The 26,661-nt window shown below is 35.6% G+C and overlaps 1 protein-coding gene across 3 annotated transcripts in view; it reads left to right on the top strand.

Annotated features, from left to right (window-relative positions):
- Positions 1 to 26,661, top strand: part of MED13L (mediator complex subunit 13L) — a 253,538-nt gene that overhangs the window by 181,333 nt on the left and 45,544 nt on the right. For all 3 annotated transcript variants that reach the window (XM_054594117.1, XM_054594116.1, XM_054594118.1), the window contains 5 exons: positions 16,677 to 16,822; positions 19,326 to 19,517; positions 19,896 to 20,084; positions 23,936 to 24,101; positions 26,159 to 26,263. In XM_054594117.1, coding sequence (XP_054450092.1) covers positions 16,677 to 16,822; positions 19,326 to 19,517; positions 19,896 to 20,084; positions 23,936 to 24,101; positions 26,159 to 26,263 — 798 coding nt within the window. The remainder of the gene's footprint in view (positions 1 to 16,676; positions 16,823 to 19,325; positions 19,518 to 19,895; positions 20,085 to 23,935; positions 24,102 to 26,158; positions 26,264 to 26,661) is intronic.

Here is a 26,661-nt window from a genome sequence, read left to right as displayed (position 1 = left end):
TTTCATGGCTTTAATCCTTTTTTTGTATTGCTTATTGTGGTTTTATGTAGTGCACTGTATTGTATGCTTAATTGACGTAGAGGGGATTCCGTGTATAATGATTAAATGGGAGAGAGGAATAGAACCATCCATTGTGCTTGGATGGTGGTTCTTCCAGGGTAGCTGAAAATATCTCCAGAGAAGGAATATTTTTAGGAACTCTTAACCAGTGATGACTCCAGGCACAGAAGTTAAGTGTTACTGAATAGGAAATGTAAAGGTTTACAATCTGTGAGTACATCGTTCAAAAAATGTCAGCTAACAGTGTGTAAATTCAGCCCTTTATCATTCAAAGATTTTAATTGAGAGTTCAGCTCTTGAGGGTAAGATAGTGTAATAGCACCATGCTCAGGGACAATTTTCTTCTTTTGTAACTTTCTATTCAAACAATATCGACTTTTCTCATTCCAACTCAGACTGGTACTTCTGTCTGACAGGATGCCGCTCTTGAAGGCTGCCAGACTCCTGTCTCCTTTCTAGGGAGAATAAATTTGTTTATTTACCTCTGTTACTTTCTGCTTTTATAAATGGGTATTTATGTAAGTTCTGCTTTCAAATAGTAATCCTGGTAATAAAGGGAGAGCAGAAAAGTTTTGGCTCATTGGATTGATTTAAGAATTTGTGTATTTGAGGTGTTGCTAGCAATACACAATTCAGGTTTCAGAGTGGGGTCTTTTAGATCCCTCTCTTTGCTCTGTTGCAGTGCCTCTTTCCCTTGTTAGTTGATGTGCTGTGAGTTTCAGTATTCTAGCTTGTATGGGATATTTTAAAATAGGCACAGCGTGGCTTAGAACTGAGATATAGAATCATTAGAATCTCAGAATTTCAAAGACACCATTAAAGGTCATCCTGTCCCTCACCTCTTTCAATACATTTGAGTTTCTTCCACACCTTCAGGATAGCAAATAAATTGCCTTTCATGAGAACCCTTTTTTTTTTCTTTAGAAAGTTTTTGTTATATTGCTTTGGAATCTCTTTTTCTGTAGTGTTTATCTGCATCAGTGGTGCTTGACTGTTGTGCCTGAGTTCTGTGCACCTGGTGTCCATGGTTCTGGTGTACCATGAAGTATTGAAAAGTATGTTGCTACATTTTGACCAGTGTGTACAATTGATATTTGCCATAATGAGAACAGCATATACTATTATAACGATGAGCAAAAATAGGTTTCATGGCATGGTGTAATTGAGTGTAGCTTGTGCGTCAAAGATTGTTTATTCTCTTCCCTAAGTCGTCTCATCTCTTGGTTTAAATAGATATACTTCCATGTCATCATGTTGAGTGGTTTTAAGTTCTTTCTGTATTCTCTTTTGAACGGGTTCCAGTTTGCTTAATATCCTTTTAAGTGTGGTATACAGAGTTAGACTAAACACCCTGAGCATTCTCTGACTAGCTTACAGCGGGAGCAGAGTACATCCTTAGCTCCCTTGTTCTTAACCAGTGATTTTTTCACATTTTCTGCCCCAGCCTATCTAATGCATGGGGCAAATACTTATCAGGAACCGTCTCCTCACTAGGCCAGTGGTTTTTAGGAGAGATGGGCTTGTCTGATTTGAAAATCAGCCTCCCTTGGGAATTCTAATTACCGTCCACTTCCCAACTGTGATGTGGTGTGTATTCTGCATCTAGTTTATTGTTGCATCTTAGGATTGCCTTAGTTTCTTTTGGCAGTTACATTTAAATACCTCTTATTGTCAGTTAAAACCCTCTCTAGTTGTTCTTTGGAAAGTCCTACACTTATGCAAGCAATGGTTGAATTTTAGGCTAACTCCATCTGCCTTTATTATACATATATCATAAGTATACACAGCTCAGTGAGTTTTCCCCAACTGAATACATTTATGTAACCTGCACTCAGATCAAGAAATAGAAATTTACCAGTACCTCAGAAAACCTCTCTCATTCTCCTTTCAAGTCACTTCCTTTCCCCTGCCAAGCATAAGTAGTATTCTGAGTTCTAACAGTTTCGTTTGTTTTTGCATTTTACATAAATCGTACAGTATGTATTCTTCTGTGTCTTTTCTTGTTCAACATTGTTTGTGGTAGTTTTTCAGGTTGCTCTGTGTAGTTGCAGTTCACTTATTCTGATTGTTGTATAGAAACATTCCATTGTGTAACTCTACTTCAATTTATTACCATTGTGCTATTGATTGGAGTTTGGGTAATTTTCAGTCCTGATAAATGTTTGAAATTAGTAAATAAGTCTTGGCCAGAGTCATTCAATGAGAAAGTAGTAGATCTGAAGTCTCTTGTTTTTGAGTAAATGGCCCAGCCTTATCCAGAGAAAAGCAACTAACACATTTCTCCCCGACATTTATTAGCATTATGAAAGAGAAAAATTATTTTATGTGGAAATCTCTGAATTTAATGTAAAATAGATGTGATTGCCTCATTTATTGTTACTTCAGATTGTGATACTAATCAGATTCATAGGTGTGATACTAATTAGAAAAACTGGTATCTATTCAGATGATAATTTGATTTAAATAGTATTTTATAACTTCATTTGTTTTCAGTGTATTTTGTTACTAAACTTAGTGAATTCTAATTTTTAAAAAGAGAGTTCTGAAAGGATAAAAGATGAATGGGTTTGTTTGGTTTAAATTTATTAAAGTCCAAGTGAAAAACAGAGAAGAGGGGAAGGTGGAGGAGAGAGAGGGAGAGATGGACAGACAGACAGATAGATACAGGCTCCTATCATAAAAATTAAGCAAAATCACAACTTTCTTTTTTCTCTTTACCCCTTGTTAGGAGAAATATCATTAAAATATATGCTTTACACACTGGCTTACTGAAAACATGGTAGCATTACTGCCACTCCCCCTTAAAAGAACCTGAAAATGTCAAAGCAGAAGTTGTGTTGTATCCCTTTTTCTCGGTAGAGCCTCTCATACTCAGATACCGATGCTCCCTCACATCCCCTTGGCTCTAAATACCGCAAGTAAACTCCCCCCCGCCCCCAGTGTGGTATCTCACCCTCACCTCTTTTCTTTACTGATGTGTCCAGACGTACTTCATGGGATCTGTACTTGGCATGACTTGCCCGCTGTGTTTCTAAAATACATCTCGAGTCCTTGCCCCCTTGTCTCTCCGGCTACCAGCCTACTCTAAGCCACGCTTTTCTCACCCGACCTGCCAAAATACCCGTCTAGCTGTTTTCCTTGTTTAACGTTTTGTAACGAATTGTCCAGAGAGAAACTAAAGTTAACTTTTGAAAATATAAATGAGGCCCTGTTAATTCTTTTGCTTAAAATCCTGCAGGGTTTATCAGTGTATATAGAATTAAATGCAAGCCCCATCCCATTGTTGAAATACTTACGTGATCTAATTCGTGCTTACCTCTTTGACCTCACTTTGTACCTGTCTCTTTCCTATTTATAAGCTTCATACATAGTGGCCATTCTGTTCCCCAAACACATTAAGCTTGTTTCTATACTTCTGGCCTTTGTATGTGCCCTCTGCTTAAACCCTTTCTCTTAGATCTCTCAGGGGCGAGGGGGCTGACTTCTTTCCTCTCCCTTCCACGCCCACCACTGCCTCCCATCTAAGGTGTCATCTCTTTGCCCTGCCTCCCTTCACTGCCCCTCTCAAATACATCATCTTGTTTTGTTTTCTTCCTAGCTTTTTTCCCTGGAATCATCTTTTAGGAAACTTTTAAACTGGCCTGGTCCCAGCAGAATTAAACTCTGTGAGAATCAGGAGTCCTTGGGCCTTCCTCACTCTGGTGCGTTTAGCATATAGGACATTGCTTCCATGTGTGTTGAATGAACAAGTAAACTGAAAGTCGCCTAAGCTGCTGGTGAAGAGAGGATATTCTCTGTCAGAAACTTGTAATTGTTAAACCTTTTGCAAATTAGTGCTCTCAAAAAAATAGTGAACATCCATAATTTTAAGCATTCGTATTTTGGGGTAGTGATCAGATGCTGATGGTTAGTGATTGTCATTAAATCACTGTCTGCGTAACTACTGTATACATTAGAATAGTTTGAAGAGTGGTACCAACTTATGTGCTGCTGTATCACCTGAAGGACCTTGTGTTTTCTGTTTGTCTCTTCAATGAGATGCTCGTGCCAGTCTTATATTGAATAAATATTATCCTTCAGATTTATAGTACCTAATGACTCTCAGTTTTAATGTTTCCTCTTTTATATCTTCTCAGTTGAAACTTACCTTAGTAGGAGAAATTGCTTTTAACTCTTAAGAATCAAAGTTAATTCTGTTTAGAATTTGTATAACGTATTGCAAAACATGTATATAGCTATCTTGAGTTCATAATTTTAAGTAGACCATAAGAAAAGTATAGAAGGAGCTTCTGTTTATTTTTCTGTGGGTTTCAGCCATCAGATTTATTTTTTTATGTTAGGGATAGGGGAGCTGGGATCACAAGCAACGCTGCTGATTAAAGGCTGCACTGTGTTTTGTTTAAAGTAAAAGAAAACCTAGCTCTTGGTGTAGGCCTGTGTCATGGGAAGAGTATGGAAGATATATACTTGCTGATAACAGCATTCTACGAAATAAGTGTCAACTCCAATTTTACTTTCCTTTTGCTGGGAAAACTGTGACCTTCTTTGAGTACTGGTGAGTGAGAAATTTTGCCACAGAGCTGAATATAAAAGGCCCTGCTCCCTGGTAGACTAATGCCAAATGGTGGAAAGCCTTTTCAAGAACTTGCCAAGCCGCACTGAGTGGCAGCTGCTAAATCTGAAATGGACTGATAGAAAAAGGTAGATTTTTTCCCCCTGCTTGTTTATTGTAGGCAGTGTTTTTAAAAATATAACCAGAACCTTTACTGTGACTAGGGTCATAAAGTAATTGTCTGATGTTGTACTCTTTATATATCAGCTCCCATTAAATGCATATTGTAAAATAATACTATGACACTGTGAGTTCCTTAAATAGAATTGGGGTATGAGAGGGAAAGAACATCTCAGTATGGATCCTCCTCTCTTTTTCCTGTCTCATCCCATTATAGAAGTATTTAAGGTAGTTTACGTATAATAAATATAATGAGACAGGAAAAATAGTAAGAGTTTGATAATCATTTGTGATGGAAAGTGCAGTAGTGGAGTATGGAGAAATAACACTATGAAAGCAAATGCTATACACCTAGCACTGGAACCGAACAGATTTCCTTTTTTTTTTTCCATTGTTTGTTTGACCATGTAGGTGAAGTCCTACTTGCTGTTGTTCACCTGACGAATGGCAGCACATTGGAATTCCCATCTGCTTTACACTTTTTTGACAGGTCATTTCTCCCACAGTGAACTGGATGTGGGAATCTAGACAGATGTCAGGGGTCTGTCCCTGTGTTTCTTTCAGGCTGGCAAGAACTCCACCATATATCTGCCACTCGGGCTCCTCCTCGGAAATCTGTCTTAGTTGTTGGATGTTTTATGTAAAAGATAAGTAAACATTGATGATTTTAAGATGGACTGTACAAATGTATTTTGCAATCTGGGAAGATAGAGCATTTCCCTTTAGCAGTAAGAAGCAAAGGAGAAAACAAGTTTGTGCTCTCAGGCAGAGAGGCAAAAGGATACATCAAGTCTTAGCTATTTTAGTGTCAGTTGATTATTTTGGCTTTCTCACAATATATAATGCCTTAGTAGTACTTAATGAGAAAAGTAGTAGAAAATTTTATGTGCTTCTGCATTAGCTCCCTCTCCATTTCTCTACCCTCCACTTTGTTACTGTCCACCAAAACAAGGGTAAAAGCTTTTGTTTTTTTAATACTTTTTTAAAAAAAAGGAATCCAGGCATGTTTTAAAGTAAGCAATAAAAGGACTTCGGTGGTTGTGAGTTACCTAATATAAATGTCTCTTGTATCTGTATTCTGTGCCAGACACATTCCCACTGAATTTTCAGAGGGCTGGCGAGGGACTGTGGTAGAGATCTGGCCTAGTTTAGTAACTCATCAGAGATTCTAATAAGATGACTTTCATAATCCTCCTCATATTTTGTGTATGTTGGCTTCTGATTTGCGAGCACACATCACTGTCTATTTTGGCATTTTAAAAATTATCTTACATAGTTTGTGTACAATCAGGATGGGAATCCTCAGACTTTGCCAGCCTGTGGGTCAGGGACACACTGAGTGCCTCCACACTGTCCTTGCTTCTAGTGCGTGAGGTACCCGGGCAGAAGCATGACATCCTTCAGGCCACTAGGGCACTGTTTTGCATTAATGCAAGGTATGTTCCTCCTGTGTGTTACCACTGCACTGCTAGCAATGGTCCCTTTGTGATCAAGAACTCATGTACTGCCCCAGTGAGGATGGAATGGTAGAAAGGAAGTCACAAAGCTTGCTAATTTAATTTCTTGTGTGTGTGTCTGTGTGTGTGTGTGTGTGTGTGTGTGTGTGTAACACATGTATATACATATTTATATATGGAGGCAAACTGATCACTGAAGCAATGTTGTATTGTAACAATTGTAATTAGTAACTTTTTTTTTTAGAAGAGTGATTATTCATGGAATGGTGATGCTAATTTAACAGTTCTAAGTACTACCCTTCATTTAAAAAATATATATGCCATAAACTTTCCCTGGACATTTTCATTGCCTTTGTAATCGGGTTTAACTTATAATTTAAAGGGAAGATATATGAAATAGCAAGTGAAAGCATCGCAGAGCTCTATAAGATAATTTAATCAGCTTTTATTATTTGAATATTATACCACCACCTTCTTTTAAAAAGAAGATGAAAATGAAGGCCTGTCTAATAAGAGAAAGGTTAATATGCTAGTGAGCAAAGGATCTTGACATGGTCTGTGAATGCTGCCAAAGTGAATGGTATATTTTTAGGGAAAGGAAGTGATAAAGGAACATTAGCAAAATATTCCCAAATGAGTGTCTGTAGAGTGAGGCAAATTACTTCTTGTGAGAGATTTGGTTTATGACAACTTGGAAAATTTTAAGATAAAATTATATAAATGCGTTCTGCATTATGAATTTGTTATCAAAACACTCTTAACACCATGAAAAGAATAGGAGTTTATTAATATTCATAATGCATTTGAAAACACATTGCATTCTGAAAACTCGATGTAAGAAGTTAAAAAAAAACTTAAGATTTAGAATATTATAAGAGGCTAAAATAGTTTGGAATACTAGCCGTTTTGGGTTGCATTTCTGCAAGTGCTTTCCCAGGTATACAGGTACAACCCACTCCAACCCCTGTGTTTCCTAACTGAAGAGTTTTAAAAGTTGCCCTTTTTTCCCTATCACTGGAAATTACATGCTACCTCCTTCTATTAATAATTAAACTTCTTCCCACTTAAAAAAGTATTCTCTGTGAACATCAAATGTTCGTCTCATGACGGAACTTTCTAAAGAAGAGTAATTTGGTCTTTGGTTGTGACTAAAACGGTTATTTATTAGGTGACAATATTAAGTTTTATGTGTTATGAGCTGTGCTAGGTGCTAGGGATGCAGAGGGCAGTGAGACAGACATGATTCTTCCTCTCAGGGAGCTTACCTTTTGGTGAGATAACCATCAAAATAAATTATTGCAAATTATGACAAGCCCTGTGAGGAAAAAAACTGGGTTATGGAAGCATTGGACATATGAATTTTAATGTAAAGAGAGATGATGTTGGAAAGATAGAATATAGTTTTACTTATTGGACCTCAGAGAATGTAGAATTTTAGCAAATTTGAGAATAAGGTGGAATATAGGATATTTTTTAAATAATAGGAATACAGCCAGCCTCCCCTTATTCCCATGGGTTCATGTCATTCCTTACCAACTGATAATTCTTTAAGGTTGCATAGGGTACAAACCAATACAGAATATTATAGTTACATGATTTTTAAAAAGATTCAGTATTAAAGTACAGAAATTTTTACTGAGGTATCCTACCAGAAATTCTCCATCTTTATTTTTTTATCTCTTGAATTCTTTGAGATCTTGCTATTCATGTCAGTGAGTATCATAGTTTCATGTCAGTATTGTTCCTTTTAAAGTTTTTTAGGCACTTTGCTTAGGAAACCATAAAATACTCAAGGGCTGACTCTGGTCTTATTTATTTCCATATCCCTAAATCTAGCACAGTGTCTGGCATAAGATAGATAGACATGCCTAGTAAATATTCGTTGATTAAATGAGTTCCAATATTTCAGGTGCCAAACAGAAAGTAAGTGCCCTTGATAGCAGAGAAGTTGGTCTCTTTGGAAAGCCCTTAAAGTTTTAGCATAGCAAAAGAAACAGTGATACATGAATTATTTATCAAAACCTCTAATTTATACTTAGAAATAAATGCTTTCTTTTAAAGATTTACAAATATTCAAACTAAGCAGTTCTAACATAACGTGTTGTAATTACTGTGGTTAATAATAAATCTTGACACTAGTAGGTTAAGTCTCTTGCTTCGTTCTTTTTTAAAATTGCATTGGCTATTCTTGACTCTTTGTTCTTCTAGATGAATTTTAGCATCAGCTTGTCAAAAAACTTACTTGGATATTGGTTGGAATTAAATTGAAATCATAGATCAATTTGGAGAAAATTGTAATCTTTATTGATACATCCAGACATATTACACATTTTTTAAAAGATTTTTTATATTCTTTTATGTTCTTCAAGCCTAACATGTCTTTTATTAATTTATTTTCTAGGTACTCATTGTTATTGCTAATGGTCTATTTTTTTTCACTGTATTTTCTAAGTGGCTTGTAGGAACACAGCTGTTGTTGATTGTGTGTCTACTAACTTGACTCTTGTTCTCTCCTATTACTTCTGTTAGTCTACCTATTGTCTACCTAGAAAACCTAAGAGAATTATATCATCTGAAAATAACGAGTGTTACCTCTTCTTTTCCAGTTTTTATGACTCTTTTTCCTTTTCTTGTCTTATTGCATTGACTTGAACATGTAGGGCAGTGTTGTATATAAGAGCAGATATCCTTGTCTTGCTCCTTTTTTTTTTTTAAGTAGGCACTCAAAAAATTTATTACTTGAGTAAATGCTATTCCTGTCTCTTCAGTTATCACAATGCAATGAGTTACGTGAAGCTTAGTTCAAATGTTACGTTGACCTGTAAGGCTCTCTCTGGCCACAGTGCTTGGAAGGAACCTTACATTTCCTTGAACTGTAAAAGGATTATATTGGTCACTTTAATTCAGAGATTTTAACCCAACCTCAGTAGGTATCTAAATTTCACATGATTTAGATACCTGTTTTAGAGAATAGAATAGCACCTTAAAAATCAAGCCACCACCTGTATTTCTTCATTTTCTGTGTTTGGCCAATGACACGGGCCTTTCCCAACTTCAGCTTTCCCTCTACCCCAATGACTAAACTGTGGCACCACCATTTCCAGAATCACACGGCACAATTTTTATTCATGTGGGTCACTGTAACACCTTAGTTTTTCATATTTTTAATCATTTACATAAGTGAATCATCTGTCTTATAAACCCAAAAGGTTCAAGAAGTTGCTTCTCTTTTTTTTTAAAGAAAGGAATTCTTTTAAAGTTTTAACATTAGGTAAGATAGTTGCTTTATCTGTTTAAGTAGACGGTTTCTTTCAACTCCCAGCTTGTTCAGAGTTTATTTTAAAAACAATAATTACAAGATTTTTAAATTTTAATATATGCTTTTCACTTTATATTGAGATAGATTCTTTGATTTTTTTTTCTCCCCTTCATCTCTTTATATATTGTTTTTCGATAATAGATTTGCTGATGCTAATCCATTCTTGGATTCCTGCATAAATCATACTTGGTTGTACTGTAGATCTCTGGACCACTTCTGTTTTTAATTTACTGTTATTTAATTTTGTATTTTGGCATATGTGTTCACAAGTGAAATTTTTAGGTGATTACTTTCTTTTTTTGGTAAATAACCACACCTAGTTTTGCTGTCCAAGGTGTACAAGCCTAATGGAAAAGGTTGAGAGGCTCTTCCTTGTTTATCATTTGCTGAAACAATTTGCGTAAAGATTGTTTTTTGACAGTTTTATAAAAACTTCTAAGCTGGTGGGTAAGTGAATTTCTTAGTTATTTTTAAAATATTCTAAGTCTGTGGAAAGTTATTCATTTCATGTGTTTCATTGATTGGCATAAAGTTACGTATAGCATTTGTATCATTAAAGCATTCCTACTTTCTCTGTGGTTACTTCCTCTTTTTGGTTCCCAGGATAGTTTGTTTATGTCCCCTCCCTCCTTGCACAGTCATCTGTCCAGCATCCCTTCCTCAAACCAGTGAGCTCAGTGGTTTGTCTTAGTCTGTTTGAAGAACAGGGATTGATTTTGTAAATTTTTTCAATTGCTTTTCTTTTTTTCTATTTTATTATTTCATATGTTTGTGTCATTATTTTTATCTTTCTCTTTTCATTGAGCTGGCTTTTTGTTTTTTACCCCCAACTTTATTTGAATACTTGTTTAAGATTTTCTTTTAGGCAATAAGGGTATAAATTACTGTCTAAATACTGTTTTTCTCAGATTTTGACAGGTATTCTGTAGTCACTCAATTTTAAAATATTTTGTGATAGCTGTTGTGATTTCTTCTGTAACCCATGATTTATTTAGGGAGTGTATGTTTAAGTTCTCAAACAAGCAGATTTTATTTTAACATTTTTTGTAAATGGTTCATTTTTAACTAAATTGCAACTGCGGTTAGAGAATTTGTAGTCTGTGTGATATCAATTCTTTGATATTAAGGGCTGGTCTTGCATCCTAGTACCCAGTCCATTCTTATACATCTTCCATGTGTTCTTGAAAGAGAATAGATGGTTTATTTCTGAAGAGCCAACGTAAATACTCAGGTTTATATATTTTTGTAATTCCAGTTTTTTGTATTCTTAATCATCTTTATTAATTGCAGATTCGTGCATTTCTTCTTGTAACTCTATCATTTTAAAATACATTTCTAAGTCATATTGCATGCCATATGGCAGTATACATACATGTTCAAGATTAGCCAAATTTCTTGTTGAATTCCTCTATTGTAATGTAATGATGAACCTAATTTTTAAAAATATTTTATTGTTATTTCTATACCAGATTTATTTTTATTCAAATTTGCCATGTATGTCATTTCTACCTTCTGTTTTCATTCTTTTGGAGTGATTTTACTTTGTGTGCCTTTGTAAGCATTATAGAGATGGATTGCTTAATTTTTTCAGTCACTCTGCCAGTCTTTGTCTTTTTGAAAGGCAGGTAATGAATGACTTTTATCTTCCCAAATTCATCTTCATTTTTACAGTGATACAGCCACATTGCCTCTTTTTAAAAATTTCCTTTAGAGTGGCAAACTCTCTAACTCAATGCCTTTGTACATATCATTTTCTCTTCTTGGAATGGTCTTCACCACTTTCCTGTTTCTTAAGATCCAAGCCCTGTGTTCCCCGTTTTTTCAGAGAAGCTTGTCTCTGACTCACCTGTTTTCATTGAGTGTACTTTTTTGTATTTTACCCCCAACTTCTTGATTTGAATACTTCTTTTATATCTCAGAAGTTATTTATAGATAATTGAGTGATGTTATTATATTATACTAATCATTTTACCTACATATTGATATTTGATGGTAGTACAAGGAAAAAGATAATATCCTTAAAGGGGTTAACGTAGTCAACAGAAGGTATTTCAGGGTTGGGGAACCTGGAGCAAGTAAAGGGGTCAAAATAACAAGAGAATGAGTATGGGAGTACCTTTTCAGAGAAAAGAAAATATGTAGTCCATCAGGACTATGGGGAAGAGTGAGAGAAGTGTAACTACAGACATGTTTAAGGTGAAAAAGAGGTTAAATCAAGAATTACCTGAATCAGGCTTGATTTACTAAGAAAAATGTGGAGAATAAACAGAGCTGAGAAGGCTTAGAATACTTGTCAAGTGGAGTGTCCTAAGAGAATAGGGGTGAGCCTCCAATTTCAGTTTGAATGAAATGACCATGTTTTTGGTTCTGTGTATTCATTTGATAGTACCTTCTGGTCTGTTCCAGTAGGGTGTTAGTAGAAATGATGCAGGGACTGGTTTAGGTTACATGTGTGATCATGTTGATGAGCAGATGTATTCTGTAGGGTGAGTGTAGCATTGATCTGAGGTCAAACATCATGAATTTATTATGAACACTATGTTAAGAAGGAGGACCTGAATTCCTGTTCCAACTATGTTCTAAACTGCTTGTGTAACTTTGGGCACTGACCTGCCTTCCCCTTGAATTAGAAAAGGGTTGAGCTTTATCATCTCTAAATCCCTTTTCAATTCTCAAATGATGGATTGTATGAAATAGATGGAATTGAGTGATTAAAGATTCAGGTAAAAGTGGGTGATGGATGAGAGGAAGCAAAAAACAGGTAAGGAGTTTGTAATAGCTTTTACCTCCTAACTTTCTAATAACACTATCTAACATTATATCTGTAATTGTGTTTGTAGAGCCCTTTGTTTTTCGTATTCATTCACAAATGTGATCTCATTTTACTTATATAAAAATATAAGGTGGTAGAGATAGTAATTAATACCCTCATTTATAGCAAGCTGGCTAGCGGAAAGAATGTTAAATTTTAAGTCTAGTTCCAGTTGTGGCTCTAAAATGGCATTGGGAAACCAGGCTTTTAGCCCTAATTTCTCATCTTTTAAATAGGGGTGAGGGGGTGGCTTTTATATTAGACTACCTGAATTTTACTTTTAGTTAGGTAAATTTGTAGATCAGAAAAACAGGATGGTTGTTATATATCTGCATTTTATTAAGACATTTGACATAATCTTTGTGTTTATCTTTTATAGACAAGAGATAGTAAATGGGTGACTTTGTAACTTGGGAAAATTCTATCCTCAGTGTAGTCTTTTCCACCATTTTTATCAGCAATGTGGGTGAAGATATTGATGGCTTGCTGATCAAATAGCTGGGATGTTAGATAACAGAATCAGAATCAAAGGTGATCTCAGCAGGCTTCAACTCAGAGCCAAATACAACAAGGTGAAATACAATATGACAAGGTGAAACACCATGGATTCTTCTAGAGCATTCCTCTAGTTGGGCCAACAAGCACAAAGATAGGAGGCAGGGGCTTCCTTCAGATCCATTACTCTCTGTGTGACATATGGCCCCACATTCAAAAAGTATAAAAGACTATTGTGAATTCTCTCTTTTTCCACCAGTCATGACGCTTTATTCCCCTAGACAACCAAGATGATTAGGTTTTTTAAGTGCATCTTCCCAGAGAAATTTTCTGCCAGGGTAAGCGAATTGTGTTTGCATATAAATTCCCCTTTCCCATTTTTATACAAATGGGAGTATATTACTCACACTGTTTCATACCTTGTTTTTTTTCTCGTATCTATGAGTTCTTGATGGGGTTTTTCCCCATGTCAGTATGGTCATTTTCTTTTACATGGTTGCACAGTATTTCTTTGTAGGGATATATCATAGTTGAGTTAACTAGTCCTTTACTGATAGATATGGTGGCTGTTTTTATTCTTTATTACAAGCAATGACTGTACAATGGTTCTTTTCTGTGGAATAAAGTTTTAGAAGTGGTATTGCTAGGCCAAAGGGGAATTCTCCTTCCTAGTCTCAGTACTGCCATCCTTGCCCTCTTGCTTCACATAGCTTTAGAAAAAGTAGAATTTTATAGCTGGAAAGGGATTTACTTACCCTTAGACCAGCGTGGTCTAAATTTGGTCCTTGGATTAGAGGTGGCAGCAGTATCACTTGAGTACTTGATACAAATGCAAATTTGTGGTGCCCACCCCAGACCTTCTGAATCAGAACTTCTGCGGGGGCGGGGGGGGGGGTGGGCAGCAATTTGTGCCAGGAGCTGATTTTATGTATAAGGAAACTATATTCAGAAAGGTAAAGTAACTTACCAAAAATTATATAATTATTGGTGGCCTTTGTTACATTTCAACTATAGCTTGCTGTTTTATTTTAATTTAGAAAGACATTTTGTTTTTCAGGTTATCAATATAAAAAATAAGTCATTGCTTCATTTCTTACCTTTGTCATTTGTGCTTCTCTGCTGTGTCTCATGGGATGTAGCAAAATCAAATGAATACTATTTTGAAATTTTCATCATGATTCTTTAGATTCAGCTGACTTTTTTAAACCAAGCCTTAAATTGGCTCCCTGTTATTTTTCACATACAAGTCTCTTTGTTGCCTCAAAAGGTGACCTCTGACTCCTTTTTCAGACTCCTTTCCCATCATGTCGCATCATTCCTCCCTTTAGAATTTCCAAACTACTGGGTTGGCCAAAAGGTTTTAGTTTTTTCCATACGATGGTTCAGGTAGTGCTTAGTTGTCTTTAACGTCATTCAAAACAGTTTCGTTAAATTGTATTGTGACGGCTATCGTATCAGTGTGCATTTAAAAAAATCAAAATTGGTGAGTTTTTGTGCAGCCATTTTAATATTGGAGTTGGAAGAGAATATGCAATATTTTTTGCTTATTATGCTTTATTATTTCAAGGAAAGTAAAAATGCAACTGAAATACAAAAAAAAAAAAGATTTGTGCAGTGTATGGAGAAGGTGCTGTGACTGATCGAATGTGTTCAAAATGGTTTGTGAAGTTTCTTGATATTATTGACATTTTGGCCTAGTAACTCTTTGCTCCAGGGCTGTGTTATGCATTGAAAGATGTTTAGCAGCACCCCGGCCTCCACCCACTAGAAGCCAATAGTGGGAGATGGCCAACATACTCAGGATATCCAAATCAATAAAGTTATTGATGAAAATGAAGAATGTGTCTTTTATTTTACAGAAAAAACTAAACGAACTTTTTGGCCAACCCAATATATTCTGCTCTTAGCTACTCTACCCCTTGCCTCATGCTGTCTCTCTTACCTTTTCTTTTCTCTGCGCTACTGATAACCTATTTTTACTGGTTCTTGTCTTCTTGATGCATTTGGATCTTCCATATTGAACAAATCAGTACACCTTTGCAGTTTGTTTTTCCTTTTTGCTTCTGTGTTTGCCTGGCTTTATTTTATTGATGTGTGTTCATATCAATCTTTTGTTAGCTTATATGCTTCTTGATGGCAAGCACCGTGTTTTTTTCAGCGTCACTTCAGGCTCCTTGCACCATTCACTGTGCTCACTAGTTGAAGGATAAATATTGGCTGCATTTGTTTATAAACAGCTTGGAATCAGTGGAAAAGAGAACGTATTCTGTGCTACCTCTCAACGTCTCTACCTCTAACCAGTTGTTTTATAAATATGCTATTGACAATAAGGGATAGTAGGCACAAATAGGAATAAGTCAGCGCAAACGCCTTACTGAAATTTACAGATGGAAAATTTTCCAGCCTATTATCCGTAAACTTATATTTTGATCCTGTTATGTGCCAGGCATAATGTTGTTTATCCGTAGATGATGTGTTTCTGGTGTCATTTTCATAAAGGACACCGCTTTATTATTATTAGTGATAGTTTTATACCCATGGCATAGTTTTCTCATTTTGAACTTGAAACTTAAAAAATAAGGTATCAAGGGGATGTTTAACTTTTTAAACATTTTTAATAAATTTTAGTTAATGTCTTAAGTCTACTGTGTTGTGTTAAATACCCACATGCCAAGACTTGATGTTTCCTGTTGATGAAAGTTCACATTCTAGTAAAACACAAAATTTTCTCAGGTTATCTTAAAATACTTGTCAAGGAAGAATATATGCACCTCACCATGTGATAGAGTGGAAATTTATCATTTTTTATTTCAATTTTTCCTTAAAGCCTTACGGGTTTCGGTTTGTTTGTTTGTTTGTTTGTTTTTTTACTTTAACAAAACTTAACGTTTTGAGTAGTACTAAAAATACACTTTATAATATTTTAAATAACTTTTGAAAAGCAAATTTTGGAGATGATTTTTTAAATGGTGGTTGCCTGACCCGCGGTGATTTGGCTCATCGGGCACATGTTCTTATAAGCTGCCCAGAGAAGTGGAGATGTTATGGCTGGGCTAGGGCCAAGGTTAACAGCTTTGAAATAATGTGCCTCTGTAGTACTTCTGAAATTATTTTTTTCAAAACACATAATTTTTGTCAATTTTTAGCTAATTGTGTGAAAACTGGGATGTGTTGAATGCTTTCATAAAACTTTGTGGTTAGAAGTAAAATTGCAAAAATAAATGTAATAGATTACCAGCTTTTTTGAGCGCTTGTCTTACCTTAGCTGTTATACATTGAGAATTTATATACAGTAGTATGTTTAATTGTTAGTTAAAAATCAGTAGCTTTAACCTTCCTGTAATGTTGTAAGCTTGTAAGTTTGATGTTATTGTTATGTCATACCAAACCTAAGCACAGCTATTTTCTTATTGTCCCTAGAATCAGTTAAAAGCCAAGTCAGATACTACTACATGAGAAAATAGAAAAATGTCATTCTTTTTCTGTTCTTGAGACTTTGTAAGTCAGCACAGGAGACTGTATGCAAATAAAACAGGAAGCGTTCTGCACAATAGCTTTCGAATTGTCACAATGGTACATAACTAATTTTTCAGATTTACCTGACACCTTTAATTTAGTTTGCTAACAGGTTATTGTTATATTACGTGTCCACAATCAACTGTAAATTTATGCTGTTAATATCATTAGAGGCAAGCTTTGCTGGATGGTTGATAAAGCTATATCCAGTCTGTAGTTCTTGTGTTTAGCATCTTTTTTTAAAATCCATATGTAGAGTTGAATTTCTCATTGTTTCTTTTTTAGTGAGCATTTGTCCTGTGCTTTCACATTCTTTCTCCATGGGGAAAGTAATGTATGCACAAGTGTGGAGATTGCCCAACACCAGCCAATTTATTTGATCAATGAGGAACATATACACATGGCTCAGTCTTCACCTGCACCGTTCCAAGGTAAGAAAATGGGGATGCCCCTGCTCTTCGCCCCTCCTCCATATAGTACATAGCCACCCTGCCCAGTAAAGTTTTGCAGGATGAGATGTTCTCTTAAATGGACACTTTAAAGGTAAGCATAAGATTTCTGAAGAAGAAAGGAAAGACCAACATTTCCCAATTAAATAATAATAGCTTGCTAGGTTTCCTCCTCACCCCCTGAACATTTATTGTATTTTCAATGTGGTCTTATGTGAAGCTGTACTGAAAAATAAATATAAAGAATTTCCTTCAGGACAAAAGAAGATCAGTGAGTAATTGGTAAATTCTATAAATTAAAGGTTTTTATTGTTTATTCCATGGTTTTAAGAATGTAATGACTTACAGGTAATTACTGTTAGATTTAGTATTTGAAATTTCAACCAAAAGCATATTTCTAGAGTTGTGTAGTATATAGTTTGTTCAGTGATGTTAATAACTTACTTTATTTTATAGACTGCATAGATTGTAGGTATTTTGTTGTAATTTAACATACATATTTTTATTAATTCTCAGCTTATCACCTAAATATCACCAAAATAACTCCATGTACCTTTTTTCTAATTGTACATTCTTTCTGTCTTTGGTTTTGTCTTTGGAATTCAGAGTTTTCTATGAGTAACTTTTCAAATGTTTTAATATTAGATTGAACCATATGGAAGTATCTTTTTTGGTTCAGTCTAATTTATCATTACTAGAAATGTCTGATTAAAATAGTCTTAGTATAGCACACAATGTAATTTTAAAAACACTGATATTTTAACAGACATGACTGAAGTATTTTTATTGATGTAACAGCCTGTCATGAATGTTTATCCTCCATATTATTTATGATTGCCTTTTGGTTTTCTACAGACGATTCTGATTTAATTTGATGAAAGCATCTGTTTCTTGCCCTAAAGATAATTAAGCTTTTTTTAAAAGGAAAAAAAGAACATTGAATGCTCATTTAACTGTGTCCTAATTATTACTTACCGCCCCCCCCACCCTGCAACACATTTTAAGCTATTTTCTTTATTATTCTGTAGTTTGAGGTGTTTCATGTATGAACTGCTATAAAAAAACAACCCAATTCTCAAAGTGTGCACTCAAGAATTGTACAGTATGTGCATATTACAGATTGCCAGAATTATTTAAATATTGTGTTTCCTTGACTGTGAAGGTGCTGAAGACCATCTGACTTCATTCTAGACTTTATCACTCAAAATAAAAAATACTCATTTATGGAAACAAAAGGAGATACTAGTCTAAAGGGGAGGTAATTAACCTAAGTTGGTAAAGATACTTTTAGGAATACCTGGGGTCCATAGGGACCACTTATTTTAGATCTTACTGGTTTGTTACTAATTCCTCAAATCATGGAAGACTTTTGTGGGACATCATCCTGCTTATTTCTCGTGACTAGTGTGGGGGAGGTACATTCTTAGCGCAGGTGCTGGCCTATAGATAACTGTAGTGAACATAACGGTTCCGATGTGGGGGTTTCTTAGAAGTGTTAATATAGGAAAATTGCCCTCGATTAAATGTGTTCACTGGAGTCAGTAATTTTACCCCATTTGAATGAGTGAGGAACAGCAGAAAAGCATTGAGAAATATGTGATGTCTACAGCCATCTCTGTCTTGATCCAATATATCATCCAGCTTTAAAAAAAATGAAGCCATCAAAAAAAAAAAAAAAAGAACATCCCATTTAATAACTATATTGAGACTTTTTAAAATTAGGAGTAAGAAAAAGTGACCTTTATTCCCAGAAAAGTGTTATTCAGATGATTGAAATTTCCTGAGGCTAAGAATTGGCTGGGCTATACACAGTACTGTATTAATTACATTTTTGTGTCTAGCTCAGTGAAAATGACATCAAGGTCAAATACTGAAAGAGAAAGAAGGATTTCGAGTCCTTTAGTGAAATGCACTTTATTTGGAGTCGTTTCATCAACAGACCTCCAAAACAGTCATAACTGAAATTTTAACTAAGCATTATATTTCAGAGTTGGTAAATTAGGTCTTTTTTTAATTAAAAGTTTTGTTTATACATTATTTTTTAATTAACCACAGATTTTAGGAAGTGTCAGGAACCATAGGAAGAGTGTTCAAGTTCTTGGCAGGCTTTGGGGTTGTATGTATTGAATGCTTTTCGTCTGTTAAGGAAGATATCAGTGTTTAAATTATGTAAACCATTAACAAACAGATGGGTATAAGCTTTAATGTATTGATAGTTTATATATTGTGTGTTGATAGAGCTGAATGATAGTGTTATATCTCTCACATTTGATTTCCTTCAAAAATTGATGTGAGCTGAGAGGCATATATGTAAGTAGTAAAATGAGAAACTTTTAAAACACTTTGAAAGGAATTAAGAAATAAAGAGCAGTATACTTTGAGTGATGCCATGCTTTAACCTAAAATTACCACGTACGTATGTAGTGTTACAGTTAAGTAGGAATTGTTACTCTGATCTGTAACATGTTTTTCCTCTGTGCCTTAGTACTGGTAAGTCCTTATGGATTAAACGGCACGCTAACGGGCCAAGCATACAAGATGTCAGACCCAGCCACCCGTAAGTTGATTGAGGAATGGCAGTATTTCTATCCAATGGTGCTGAAAAAGAAAGAAGAATTGAAAGAAGAGGAGTTGGGATATGACGATGATTTCCCTGTGGCAGTCGAAGTAATTGTTGGTAAGAGAAAATATTTTGCCTGAAGAACTTTATTCTCTCTCCTTCATCTTCCTTAATTTAAAAAGATAATCACTCAGATTCATCAAAAATAATCTCCATAATTTTCCCATTTTTTTATTCTCTTGACACAGTGGTATATGCTGAGTAGTTACCTTGCCTGAAGCACCAATGGTCCCTGTATTCCAAATGCTATTATCATAATGTTGGAGCACATGTTTAAACAGCTATTAACTTCCGGAAGAATGAAACTTTTTACAATACTTAATGAGTATCTCATTTTCACCAGAGAGCTCTGACTGTGGCCGCTGGAATGATGCAGCTGGCAGTCCAGTGCGCACTTTATCTCAGGCCTGATTTCTCCTCGTGCCATCCTTACAGGTGGTGTGCGGATGGTGTATCCTTCAGCATTCGTTCTGATTTCCCAGAATGACATCCCAGTTCCGCAGAGTGTTGCCAGTGCTGGGGGCCATATTACAGTCGGGCAGCAGGGACTTGGTAGTGTGAAAGACCCAAGTAACTGCGGGATGCCTCTCACTCCTCCCACCTCTCCAGAACAGGCCATCATCGGTGAGTACGGCTGGGAACGTCCTGGATGGAAGGGCGCACAAGAGATCATGTCATTCCCTTGCCTTGGAACGTGAGAAATTCCTGGTGGAAGAGATCTAGGTAGAGTAACATGAGAATTTTACAAAATGGAAAAGGAAAAATTTAAACAACAGAATTTATGTGCTTCAGAATTTTAGTTTTTACTACAATTAAATAATGTAGTTGTTTCTGTTAAGTTCTACATACACATCTGCCCCTTGATACATACATGTGCACATGTGCACACATATGGGCAGGAGCCAAGATGTAGGCTGCTTTTTTATTTTAAACAAATGGAAAAAGCCTAAATCATAAAATGGCTGATAATTTTCTCAGTTGACCCTTGCCAGACAGGGGACGTGTCCTAGATAGTCCTTTTTTCTATTATAAAGTTAGGCTAGCGTTCAGGAGCTCCGAATAAATGCTCTGCCCTACCAGTAATCTCTCTGCATTAATGAGAAATACTGTCAAATATGAAAATTTTGACAGTGTTCCTCCATGGAAATATTAAGAAATTATGTAAATTGGGAGGACTTTTCCTTTGTTGAGTAGTATATTTCATATATTAAATTTTGTGGTAATTGACTTTAACTGGAAATTTAGTCACTAAGGAAAAGCTATTCATCATATTTGAGCTGAAATAAGATTATTTATAGACATTTAATAGGGGGGCTATGTTGCCAGGACCATCAGTAAATAAAATCTTGGCTGCCAAACTTCGAAAACATTCTCAAGCAAGATGCATACTAACATGGTAGTTTTCATGAGCATTTGATGCAATATTTTAGTTTCTGGCATAGTGCTTGGCACATAGTGGATATTCTGTTAAACAGTATGTTGGGAAAAATGTAGACTGTGTGATTGAACACACCTAATTTTAAAACCTGTTCATAGTTTTTACTAGGTGAGTGACCTTATTTAATTCTCCTATTTGTTCCGAACCTCACTTTCCTTCTCTGTTAAATACTACATACACCAAAAGGTTGTTACGTGTCTTAGGTATTGTACTTGACCGTGCTGTGTAAGCAATTATGCAATATACAAATGGTCGTGTAAAACCTTAAAGCAGTTCTCAAAACTCCAGTTTCAGCACATATTATGCCGTGTGGAAGGAATTACTCAGAGATTATGTGGGAGATATAGAAATGGACAACACATAGCCTCTGTTTTTAAGAGCCATGTAGTTGCTAAGATGGTGAAAATATATACTTATCCAGCTCTAACATGATAATGCAGAGAATTTGGATGATTCCTTGTGAAAGGATTTGCTTGACAAATTTTTATTAAAACCACTTTAAACTGAAAAAAGAAAAATACTTTTGTAGTCTTTTATAATAGTCATCATAGAGAAGATATATTAAAGAAGGACTAGAAGTTTCAGCATTTTGAAAAGTTTTAAGCATTTCATTTAAAGGTTTGTATTTTTAACAATTGCATGACATCAGTTGTCATTCATTTTTGTTTATTTATTTTGCCTGGTATTTAGTAAAGTTTGTATTCAACTTAAAATTGAAGGCCTGCTGTGTGCATAATGCCTTGACCTCTGATGCATCATCAGTTCAGAACTCTACATTTCGTAACTCAAAACCCAGAGGTTTTTTTTATGTTGCGTTTCAGTGTGGACTTCCAGTTTCTTCCCCTCTATCTCTGTATGTCATTGTGCTTGGCCCTGGGTAAATAATCCGCTGATGCTTCTTCCCTAAAACAAGCAAACAAAAAAACCTACATAAAGCTACTGGAATCTTTGTTGTGAAATGAATTAGTCCAAATGTTTATATCATGTAATGTTAAATTACACCTCAGATCTCTTCATACTCCATTGGAAAGAGTCCTGCTCAGCCTTACCATTCTGCACTTGACTAATATTGAGCATTACTATGGTCTTCCAGATTTAGGACAAAGTGGGTTACTTTGCCCCTTCAGATGGCCAAGAAAGGGTTGCCTAGAGTAACAGGGGACATAGGAGGGCTACTAGTTTTGGTGAAATCACTCATGGATAGGCACACCAGCATGCCTCTTCCATTTATGAAGACAATTTTAAGAAACTGTTCAACATGCACTTAACAGCATGGAGTACAAGTCTAGTTTAATTCCATATAAAGTATCACTCATGTATTTTAGCTACATCATTAAAAGCGGCTGAAAAGCATCAACCCAACTTTAATCAGAAAAGACTCTGTGGCTTGTTTTCCCTATCCCTCTCATTTATTGGTCATAAATTACTTCTTTTAATAGCATGGGGATGTTATCTCTGTAGCTGTATCATAGCTTGTTATGGGCAAAGGGCTATGTTAGCTACTTCTTCTACTCTTTGTTTCTTCATTTTACTTAGTTTTAGAATAGGCATTTTAAAGTCCATTGTAAAATCAAAATGAATTATTTTGCACAATGAACCAAGTCAGGGACCTTTTAAGATAAAAGGTAGTGATAAAAACCAAATTTCCTGTCTCCTTTAATTTATTTCATTTGTAATACAGCAGTACTTTCCTAGGGAACAAGAAAGCTTCAGTTTCTTAGAATGTAAGCAGTTGGAGTTGGTTTCTTTTTTTTTTTTAAATCCTTACCTGAGAACATACTTATTGATTTTAGAGAGAGGGAAAAGGAAGGAGAAAGGCAGGGAGATAAACACTGATCAGTTGCTTCTTGTATATGCCCAGACTGGGGACCAAACCCGCAACCTAGGCATGTATCCTGACTGGGAATTGAACCTGTAAACTTTTGGTTCATGGGACAACGCTCCAGCCAACTGAGCTATACTGGCCAGGACTTCTCCTCCTCTTCTTCTTCTTCTTTTTTTTTTTTTAAATAATGCTGAGCCTAACCCAACTCAGTGGTTTGGTTGCATTTACACCAAGAATATTAGTTTGTTATATAGGTTGCTTCTTTCTTTTTCAGATTAGAGTAGGCGTTTCCAGAATTGTTAAAATTGATTATTTTGGTCAAGATGTTTTGCATCATAGTTCTATTCAGAGTAAAATCCACAATGTATTTATGAAATCAAATTGTTGAAAGTAATTGAAATTTAATATTGAAAGTTGACTTCAGTATTTGATTTGTGTGAGATAGAAGTAGTAAAATACTCATGGCATAACCAATAATCACTATTTTCAGCAATCATAATGGACATAATAGGAAGAAATGGATTACATACCAACTATAGTTGGAGAAAAAAAATGGAGTTAAGGAGAAACCAGTGAATTTTCAATCCTCTGATATAAAATGTTGAGACAACCTCTTTCAGTGTTTTAATGCTGCGCTTTCATAGTGTCAAGCATAAGGACAAACAGTTCCACATGCAAATTTGAAATTTGACCTGTTGAAAGCTTTGTGCCATTAAGTGTTTTCTTCTTTCTAGGTCACTGCGTGTAGTAGTTACACAGCCATTTAGCTAAACAAACACAAAACTCCGTCTACTATTTTGTTTTCTTTTAAACTTATTTACTGCATTGGGATTTCAAAATTCAAAACAGCCCAATGATTCCAGTGATTCCAGGCATGTTTATATCTTTGATATTATGGTGTGTGAACCTGTCTGTGCAACTCATCTCCGGTGCCCGTGGAGTAGGGCGCCTCCGCACGGGTGCGCTCATGAAGAAGTGTGAGTTTGTGGGTTCCGGTGTGGTTAACCAAAGCATTTTAGGGAGAACACAAAGAATCGTACAAAGTGCCCCCCAAAAGACTATACCGACACAAGTTTTGCTCATAGCTACAGTGTTATTGCAAGGAGGTAATGGATATGAATTTCAACAATTAAAATATTTGTCAAGTAAGCCAGCAGTCTATGCACTAGAAGACATTTTCAGAAAAATGACATTCCTATTTGTCTTTTCCAGGTGAGGGTGGAGGTATGCAGAGTGCTGTCAGTCATATAGGTTCCCAAGACGGGGGTATGGTAACTATGCACAGTCCAAAGAGATCGGGGAAGATTCCTCCAAAACTCCACAATCATATGGTCCATCGAGTCTGGAAGGAATGCATCCTCAACAGAACCCAGTCCAAGTATGTATTTTGCATTTCATCTGGATTGTGGTTTAGTAACCATTTCTTTGATTACTACATGAAGAGGGTCAATTGTACTGCACTATTGTGTGACCAAACCTGAGGAATCATTGGATTGATACTTCATCTTTTTGCACATAATATGACAAAATTTATATGTTAAAGTAAGTTGATAACTTCACCTGATTTGATTAGTCAGGAAATTTTGAAGTTCCTGATCATCCCATGTTGGCATGGTGTTCATCTGACATTTTTTAGCACAGAATGGCTTAGGAGAGTAATCAGTGTGTTTGGATTTCCTTTGTATACCAATTTATGAATGTTTCCTAGTTACGGGGTGCAATGACCTTCTTTGCCATGTTTCCTATTGTACATTGGCCTTATGTTTTACTTATTTTTTAAGAAATATTTTATTTATTTTTTGGGGGGGAACGGAGGGAGAAAGGGAGGGAGAGAAACATTGATGGTTGCCTCTTGTACGTGCCTGGACTGGGGACTGAACCCACAATTTAGGCATGTACCCTGACCAGGAATTGAACGGGCAGCCTTTCACTTTGCAGAACGATCCCTAACCAACCAAACCACGGTGCTGATTAGGGCACCATAGGTGTACCACAGGTTTTAATCAACAAATAGAGGGGTATTTGCCCACTGTTGTACTTCTGTTTGTTGATTTGGGGAAAACTGTATTCTTTTTATTCCCCTGTTTAACTTGCCTTCCTTTCTACCCTTTATTCCTTTTATCCCTCCTTTACTGCCTCCCATTTCTCCCTTCCTTAATATACATTTGGAAAAGAGGAAGAATTTATTATAATAAGAGATTACTGGTGATTATTTTAATTGCATGAATGATAATGTCAAACAGTAGTCAATAAATGCTTTTCCACTTATCAATATTTACATAAACATACTCAGCATATTTTCATATCTGTTTTGAAATAATGGGGATGACCGTGTTCTTAACTGATGCAAGTAAACAAAGAGTCTTGATTCTCTGGAATAGAATAAATATGGATATTCTTGCCAATGACTGCTAAGAACTCCACTCATGTAGAAGTCAGTTAGATGTTTTTTAATGACAGTTATTCACTGTTTTTTATGTACAGATTCAAAACCTGTCCTTTGGACCTAGCTTTTAGCAACTCATAGTATATATTTCTCAATGCATTGGTTCTAGGATAGGCTGCTAAGGGACAGGTAGTCATGAAAAATCCTATGTCACATTCTAGAATGAAAAAGTTATCTCTAGTCACTTAAAAATGATCCTTTCTTTTAGAATAATTGGTACAGATATTTTCCTTTTATTTGCAATGCCTAGACAATTTCCAAATTAACATTTTCTTTCTCCTTTCATTTACCATGTTTTATATTTATCACCATTAACCTTTTATCTCCACCAACTCTAATAGACTATATCCCCTCTATTTGCAACACAGAACAGAGAAATGAGACACCCAGAAAGGCAGGGAAGGGTGGAGAACAAAAGAATTCCTTGTAGAGCCATCATTGAAACACTTTGCAGTGTTAACTATAGTAAAATCAGCAATAAAAAGTTTGGCCCAGTGTTCTTATTTTCACTGTTATAATAAGCATCCGCTTTGCTACCAATTGTCAGTGACATGTAGGAGATATTTTTGTTTCTTGTCTTTTAGTTTACATTACAAGTTTGGAGTGCTGCCCTTAATACTAGCAAATATAGGAGTTGCATATATCAAAGGGTATATAATTTACAGATGCTGTGAAAAGATAATTTTTAAAAATTTAGGTTACTTTTGCAAAATTCAGGTGGCTTTTAAAAAAGTGACAACAGATAGTGTTTTAATTGCCCTGTGTACCACCCATATTAAAATATGCACTAAACTTAAGTAGACTTCTTCTGGTGCACAGAACAAGTAGTAGCCTCCACCACTGCGCTCCACTCCACTGACCCCCTCGGGTTCTCGGAACTATCTATCTGCAGGATACTGTTATTACGTAGAATGTATTCAGGTACTTTAAATAATTTTTCTCTCCAAAGATACTATGTTTGCACAAGTCACATGTTTAACCTTTTTTAGGAGGAACCAAATGTCAACTCCAACTCTTGAAGAAGAGCCTGCTAACAATCCTGCTACTTGGGATTTTGTGGATCCAACCCAAAGAGTCAGCTGTTCTTGCTCTAGGTAGGTAGGAAAAAGGCAGAACGGTTGTCTGATGGAATGGTAGCACGTTTTGTTGGCTCTGTCCTGCCCAAGACCCCTTCTGCCTGGTTGTTTTGTTTTAAATTTTCCTCCTCCGGGAGAGAAGAAAAGGATACGTCTTATATGCAGATGATACAGTTTTATTGTCAAGATTTCTTCACTTTTAGGATTTCTTCAGGTTTAGTTCACCTTTAGAAAGTACGTAAGAATATAAGCATATTTAACTTTATTTCTTCGTCTTATTACCTTGCTCTTTTCCTTTTTCACTATGTAAAAAAAAAAAAATCTTTATTGATTTCTATTACATTTTTATTTTCTATCTTGAATTGTTTTTACCTGAAGTGTAAACAAACAAACAATACTTTTGGGGGGGGGGTATT

The sequence above is a fragment of the Pteronotus mesoamericanus genome, unplaced genomic scaffold (genome assembly GCF_021234165.1).
Source record: "Pteronotus mesoamericanus isolate MK-2021 breed Mesoamerican mustached bat unplaced genomic scaffold, CSHL_Meso_final scaffold_507, whole genome shotgun sequence".
NCBI classification, from domain to species: domain Eukaryota; kingdom Metazoa; phylum Chordata; class Mammalia; order Chiroptera; family Mormoopidae; genus Pteronotus; species Pteronotus mesoamericanus.
The sequence above is the reverse complement of the archived record's forward strand: the minus strand, read 5'-3'. Positions and strand labels throughout refer to the sequence as shown.